The 7,376-nt window shown below is 42.4% G+C and overlaps 1 protein-coding gene across 1 annotated transcript in view; it reads right to left on the bottom strand.

The window, feature by feature from the left end:
• CLIP2 (CAP-Gly domain containing linker protein 2) overlaps positions 1–7,376 on the bottom strand; it is a 59,473-nt gene that overhangs the window by 21,896 nt on the left and 30,201 nt on the right. Inside the window, exons 5-8 of the mRNA XM_015831318.1 lie at positions 7,046–7,243; positions 5,061–5,164; positions 4,258–4,318; positions 2,511–2,615 (exon numbers count right to left, since the gene is read on the bottom strand). Coding sequence (XP_015686804.1) covers positions 2,511–2,615; positions 4,258–4,318; positions 5,061–5,164; positions 7,046–7,243 — 468 coding nt within the window. The remainder of the gene's footprint in view (positions 1–2,510; positions 2,616–4,257; positions 4,319–5,060; positions 5,165–7,045; positions 7,244–7,376) is intronic.

Raw genomic sequence — 7,376 nt, forward strand, 5'->3', positions numbered from 1 at the left:
AAAGTAAGGAGATCCGGAATCACCCGGATCTGGGGGGGTAGTTCGTTCCAGAGGGCGGGGGCACCCACAGAGAAGGCCCTCCCCCTGGGGGTCGCCAGCCGACACTGCTTGGCCGACGGCACCCTGAGGAGACCCACTCTGTGGGAGCGTACCGGTCTATGGGAGGGAATCTGCGGCAGAAGGCGGTCTCGGAGATAGCACATGCATCCTCACTTGTGCAAACAGCAGGTGAGAGGACGTGCACATACTCCATTTAAGTGAGCGGCAGGCGCGCATGCATGCCACTCACGCAAATGGAATTGTGCACGTGCTTGCCGGCCACTCATGTGGAACCTGCCTCTCTCCCCTCCCCCTGCCAGTCCGCAAAGCCGGAAACATTGGGGAATTCTGAACTACAGTACTCCACAACTTTCAACCATTCATTTAACAACCATTCAAAGTTCTAATGGCCCTGAAGAGAATGGCAATCGGAAGAGGCATCCCCACAGTCACATGATCAAAATTAGGGTATTTACAATGGCTGCATGTCCCAGGGTCATATGATTGTCATTTATGACATTCCCAGTTGGCTTCCAACAAGTAAAGCTAGTAGGGGAAGCTGGATTTGCTTAAGGACTGTAGTGATTTGCTTAACAACTGTGGCAAAAACAGGTCGTAAAATTGGGCACAACTCACTTAACAACTGCCTTACTTAGCAATAGAGATTCCACAATTATGACCCAATTGTGGTCATAAATCAAGGACTTTGGACTTCAACTACCAGAATTCCTCAGCCAGGCATGCTGGCTGAGGAATTCTGGGAGTTGAAGTCCACAAGTCATAAAAAGGCCAAGTTTGAAGACCCCTGCCCTAGTCTATCTTCAGCCGTTAAAGTCCAACCTACTTCAAGGGGATCCTGTTGTGGGGATAAAATAAAGGGAAATCTCTTAGGAGAAATCTAATAAAAATAAGTCTAATGAATAAACTTTTTTAAAAAAGTGGTACTCAGAAGCGATGTCTAACTATGGGATTAAGCATTATGCATAAAAATATAACATCCTAGAAGACTAAGCCCCAAATCCGGAATGCCTGATTCTAGTTGCTGAGTGGGATTTTGATTTGGAAAGTTCATATTTTTCTGAATCTTTTGTAGGATTTAGGTAAATTTGTCAAATTTGAAAAGTCCATAAAAAGGACCCATCTTGAACTTTCCATAAGCCTGATGGCATTTTTTAGTTCATGGTGTTATAGCACTTAGCAATAGAACTTAGACTAATATACCGCTTCACAGTGCTTTACAGCCCTCTCTAAGCAGTTTAACAGAGTCAGCATACGGCCCCCAACTTTCTGGGTCCTCATTTTACCAACCTCGGAAGGGTGGAAGGCTGAGTCAACCTTGAACTGGTGAGACTTGAACTGCCGAACTTGCAGGCAGAATTAGCCTGCAATATTGCATTCTAACCACCGTGCCACCACGGATCTTTATCATGAGATACTATTAATGTGCCCTAATACCTATGTATCTACTACACTTATCTGCAGCTTGATTGGGCCTTTCAAATCCCCTGTTCCCTTGTATGACTCCACAGGAACCAAAGTAGGGTGCCAGGCATGAAATACACTCAAGGCTTTGAATATGACTTGATGATACATGATAGACAGCTCTTATAAGCCTATTCTGAGTTAATACCCAAACGAGCAATTATAGGATCCTCTTGTACTCTAAGATCCAGAATTAAAAACATGCAGGCTATTCATGAATTAAGTTAGATTAAATTGGGATCGATGAAAAAGGCATAGCAAAGAGATTTTCCGGGATCCAGCTTTATCTCTGTTTCTAAAACCATTCCTTTGGATAAGAATCCTGACGCCTACATGCTTGTTTTTACCATGCTTTCCAAAATGCTGGACCTGCAGAGTTAAGTTATGGTGCAGAATTCCTGGGTCCCAAGCAACTCTGCAGTGGTGATGGGTGAATACAGATTGCCATTTACCAAGTGTCAAGTCACGTGCAGAGAATTGTATGGAAAGAGTTGGAGGGGGGGGGGGTTTCAGGTGAGAAAAAAAGGGAGAATAAATTGTGCCAGTTCCCTGCTTTCCAACGGGGTGCGATTGTGAGGTTAGAGACAAAAGAACAGCCTCTTATTTATGGGATACCACCATGAATAGATAAAACTGCTCGCAAAGCCAAGTCCCTATCATCAGATAAATAGCTTTCTGTATTCAACCAATGATTATTGTTAAACTGGATAATGAGTGGCAAAGTCAGTCCAATCCAAATGATATGCATGAAAAGCTGCAGAATGGAAATCAAAGGAAGGATTTGTCCAATAGACCAAGAAGACAAAACTACAAAGTGTTACCATCTCCAGAGAAATGGAGAAGAGATTGTGGGGAGCGGGGGAGTAATTGCAAAACAAGATGTTAACATGAAACATGGAAGCTTAATTATCAACATAGCCAGCAAGCAATTGGATCTGCAGGCATTGGCTAGCATGAGGTAGGGCAGCGAAGGGGTTTGGGTGGATTACCCTGCTTTCCTCCAATTCTCTGAGAAGCTTTGCTGCCTGGGTCTTCTCAAACAGGAGACTCTGTTCGAGCTCCCGTATTCGAGCATGCTCCATCTGCGTCTGAGTCTGGTCACACATCAGGAAGGAAACCAAAGGAAGAAAAGAAAGCAAACAGGAGAAAGAGAGTGGAGAACAAGGGAATAATAATAATAATAATAATCGTAATGGAGATGCCTGCAAATTATCTTCTTCAGTATACAAAGTGAAGAAAGACAGTTTACACAATAGAGGTGGGGAGAAGGACAAGATAGGTTAAGACAGGGACAGCCATCCACACAAGATGCAAGGTAAGGAAGTTTTCAAGTCAAGCCTCTTCACAACTGCAAACACAGACACAAACTATTAAATGGCATTGGTGTACATCCCTCATGTCACAACTGCAGTTGAATTCTCCTCCCAAACAGCTCAAACAGCAGCTCCAGACAGTCTCCCCTTGAGTCAGTTATTGTTCTAGAGACAAGATGCTCAGCCATAATTCAAGTCCAGCCTGGGAACTGCTGCCAACTCAGGCAGCTTTGCTCACCCCAAAATCATGATCTGAGAATCATTGAGTCAAATGCATCAGGGGAGCTGTTTTTGAAAAGCATTGATCTTAGAAGTCTCTTCTTTGCATCCATCCTAGTGGGCACAAGCTATTTATCCATGGGAACATAAGACAACATTTACTGTATTGTGGCTATTTATGTGCGTTTGGATCACGAACTGAACATTGAAATTAAGATTCATTAAGTCAGCCTTATTTGTCCAGGTCAGACTGCCAGCAGATGTGCATGAATGCTGTATTAGTTGGTGCTTAACGTAATATGCATTCCCTTCTGAATTAAATCTAATTTTAATCTAGGAAGAGATATGAGTAATTTCCTATATCAGCCTTCTCAAAGCTTGTGCCTTCCAGATGTGTGGCAACTGGACTATCACGATTGCTAATGAATGAAGCTGAAATTCAACACATCTGGAACACTAGAGTATTTACTTGGGAGCAAGTCTTATTGAAATCAATAGGGCTTAGTTCTAAGTACACATATACAGCATGGTGTTGATAACCATTCAGAACAGTAAAACATCTCCTAGAACAGGGGTCTTCAAACTTGGCCCTTTTATGACTTGTGGACTTCAACTCCCAGAATTCCTCAGCCAGTGTGCCTGGCTGAGGAATTCTGGGAGTTGAAGTCCACAAGTCATAAAAGAGCCAGGTTTGAAGACCCCTGTCCTAGAAGAAAGGTGAATATAAGAATCCTGTTGGGTTTTATATAATCTTTGTTGAAATAAGAGCTTACAAAGTGGAGTAAGCTGGAGGCACCATTTTCCCTACGTAATAGGACTCAAGCAGATTCTATTTAAATTAGAAATAAAACTAGAATAAGGAAATGCCCATACATGATCTTCACCCTTGCTTATGATTTGATCTGTATACTAATTTACTGAGCCAAACAAGTTCCAAAATTGTTCAAAATAAGCAAATAAAAACTGGAATCCCTCTTTTTAATTATTGACTGTAAGAATAGACTAGTCACATTCTCTGTGGGGTACCCTTTGATCTTATTTTGCCTATGCTATTCCTCAAAACACACGGAAGAGCCTGCATTAGCCGATCAAAACTCAATTTATTAAAAGACAATGAGTTAACGAGGAATCAGTACAGAGGAGATCAACAATGCTTCAGGCTAGTGTATAAATTTTAATAAACAATGGTCATGCTGTCGATTACCTCCAAATCTCCCTTTGTAATGGATTCTTCCTCAACTCGGAACTGCAAATCCTCTACCTTCCTGTAAAAGAAGGGAAAAGTCAGAAGAAAGCGATAACGTCAAAAAATTCCCAAAATTATTACCTCCGCTCTCTTATAGTATATACTGTAGCTCCAATTATGAAATGGAATTCAAACAAGCTGATTTATTGCTGTTTAAATAGCAAGATCTATTATCGCTTCATAGTGCACTCTGAGGTCTTCAAACTTGGCAACTTTAAGACTTGTGGACTTCAACTCCCAGAATTCCTCAGCCAACCAGGGCTGGCTGAGGAATTCTGGGAGTTGAAGTCCACAAGTCTTAAAGCTACCAAGTTTGAAGACTCCTGCTCTAAGTGGTTTACAATGTCAGCATATTGCTGCCAACAATCTGGGTCCTCATTTTACCGACCTTGGAAGAATGGAAGGCTGAATCATCCTTGAGCCGGTGAGAAATGAACTGCTGGCAGTCATCAGAATTAGCCTGCAATACTGCATTCTAACCACTGCACCACTAAGCTTGTTTATTTGCCTTCTCCTAAGCCAGGGGTAGGCAACCTTGGCTCTTTTATGACTCGTGGACTTCAACTCCCAGAATTCCTGAGCCAGCCATGCTGAGGAGAAAGGGAGAGGTTTCCAAGCTGAGCCATGCTGGCTCAGGAATTCTGGGAGTTGAAGTCCACGAGCCATAAAAGAGCCAAGGTTGCCTACCCCTGCCCTAAGCAAACAATCCATATTTCACATTCGTTCTATTTTCAGCTCCCCAACCCTCAAATTGTGGATACCTTTTCTCCTCTTCTAACTGGTTCAGCAGCTCTACTTTCTCCTTCTGTGATCCATCCAGCAAGGCGCGTGCTCTCTGCAAATTTCCCTCGGTTTCAGTTACATACTAAAAATGAAACAAAAAAGGAAGCCCAATCAATCTTCCAGCATTGTACAGATTAACACAGACGTAATTTCACTACTATTACCTTTTATTCTTGCCCATTAAGAGGAGGAAATGACCAAAATAAATGAACCTGGCAAACATGAGTTTTCCATAAATGATTTTACTTCTGCCTTTTTGTTCCCGGAGGCTCAGGAGATATTTGACAAGGCAGCCTGGCAAGGCCAACCAGAAAGGGGTATATTTACTTTACAGTTTTATTCGACATCTAATAATTTCTGCAAGAGTTGCTTGAGGTTCTAAAAATCCACCTGCAGGCCTTGCTAGTGTGTGTGCAGGCACAAATACATGGAAAAGCATAAACTCAATCAGAACAATAGCATTATGGGTTTAATCTACCTGGACAAGGCTGATAGTAGCAGGTTAGTAAAATCTGTTAAGATCATCTTATTGGTATAGAAATAGTCCTCGGATTACAACCATCTGTTTGAAGTTACAATGGCATTGAAAAAAACGATTTATGACCATTTTTCACACTTGCAACCCTTGCACCACCCCATGGTCATGTGATCAAAATTTGGCCACTTGGCAAATGGTACATATTTATGACTAGCTGTACCCGGCCACACGTTGCTGTGGCTCAGTCTGGTTAATGTTGCTGTAGCGTGTGTTGCTTTTATGTCCAACAGATGCCGCTGTTTTTCAAAAAAAAGAGCATGTTTTTACCTGTCACAGGTGTGACATCTACATAATAGTAGATATATAAAAACACGTGTGTATTTGAATGCAACATTGTGTCAAAATTTCAAAGCAATCGGTGAAGAACTTTCGGAGATTTAAGATTTTGAACAAACGAACATTTACATTTTTATTTATATGGATGGTTACAGTGTCCTGGGGTCATGTGATCACTTTTTATGGTGATCCTCACCATGACCTTCTGACAAGCAAAGTCATTGGAGAAGCCAGAATCACTTAATGACTGGATTACTAACTGAACAATTGCAGCCATTCACTTAACAACTGCGGCAAGAAAAGTTGTAAAATGGGGCAAAACTCACTTAACAACGGTCTTGTTCAGCAACAGAAATTTTTGTTCTATTGTGGTCATAAGATGAGGACTACCTGTACACTGTTTAGTGCTTAGTTTCCTGATCTTGGCAACTTCCAGGTGTGTGGGCTTTAACTTTCAGCGTTCTCATTGATGTCCCTGCTGATTCTGGAATTCGGGAATTTGAAGGCCATCCACCTGGACATTGCCACGGTTGGGAAAGCTTGCTTTAGACCAGGGGTAGGCAACCTCGGCTCTTTTATGACTCATGGACTTCAACTCCCAGAATCCCTGAGTCAGCATAGCTGACTCAGGAATTCTGGGAGTTGAAGTCCATGAGTCATAAAAGAGCCGAGGTTGCCTACCCCTGCTTTAGACAAAGCTTGGTGAATAACAAATAACAAATGATTATTTCTGCTAATAATGATCGGCCTATTTTGTGCTTTCAAACCGAAGTCACACTTAGTGTTTAATAATAAATAATTCATAGTGTTATAAATCAGATGCTTTTCCTTCCTGGCTTCTTATCAACCTTCTCAGGTAGACCCGACAGGAAATACAACCAGAGAAACTAATTCTACTTTATTGTAAAGCTACATCAACAGAATCTTGCAAGTCTGAAGGTACAGTTCTCTCGCCGTCTCCTTTACAGCCTGAAAATCTGGGAGTGGGAGCGCCCCCTTTGAGCCTCTTTCTCTGCTCTTTATGCACCTGTACGCTATGTCTCTTATATGATCATTCCCTAGGCAGCATCTCTTTCCCCATCTCTCCAAGGTCATTCCCACATATTATTACACTTCCTGTTCAGTTCTCACCCATACAGGTCTACCTACCTGCTCATGCTGAGCTTTCAAGATGGCAATCTCCTTCTCCACCTCACATATGCGGCTGGTTGCCTTAGCAACTTCAGCACGCTCCAGGTCACGCTCAGCCAGGAGCTGTTCGATGTGCTGCTGCTTCTCCTTTAATGCTTCCTGAAGGGCTGTCGTGCCAGAGATCTTCCGGGCATAGCGAGAAGAAGTCTCGGTCAGCTGAAGAGGGAACATTGGAAAACCACAATGGGGAAAATTCAGCTAGCCTCTTCCTTCATGTCTTGAACATTACCACATAATTGAGCATCGAAATACAGCCCAAACATATAAATCTATTTAAGCTGGATAGGAT

The sequence above is a fragment of the Protobothrops mucrosquamatus genome, unplaced genomic scaffold, assembly GCF_001527695.2.
Source record: "Protobothrops mucrosquamatus isolate PMUCROS unplaced genomic scaffold, P.Mucros_1.0 scaffold_256, whole genome shotgun sequence".
NCBI lineage: Eukaryota > Metazoa > Chordata > Lepidosauria > Squamata > Viperidae > Protobothrops > Protobothrops mucrosquamatus.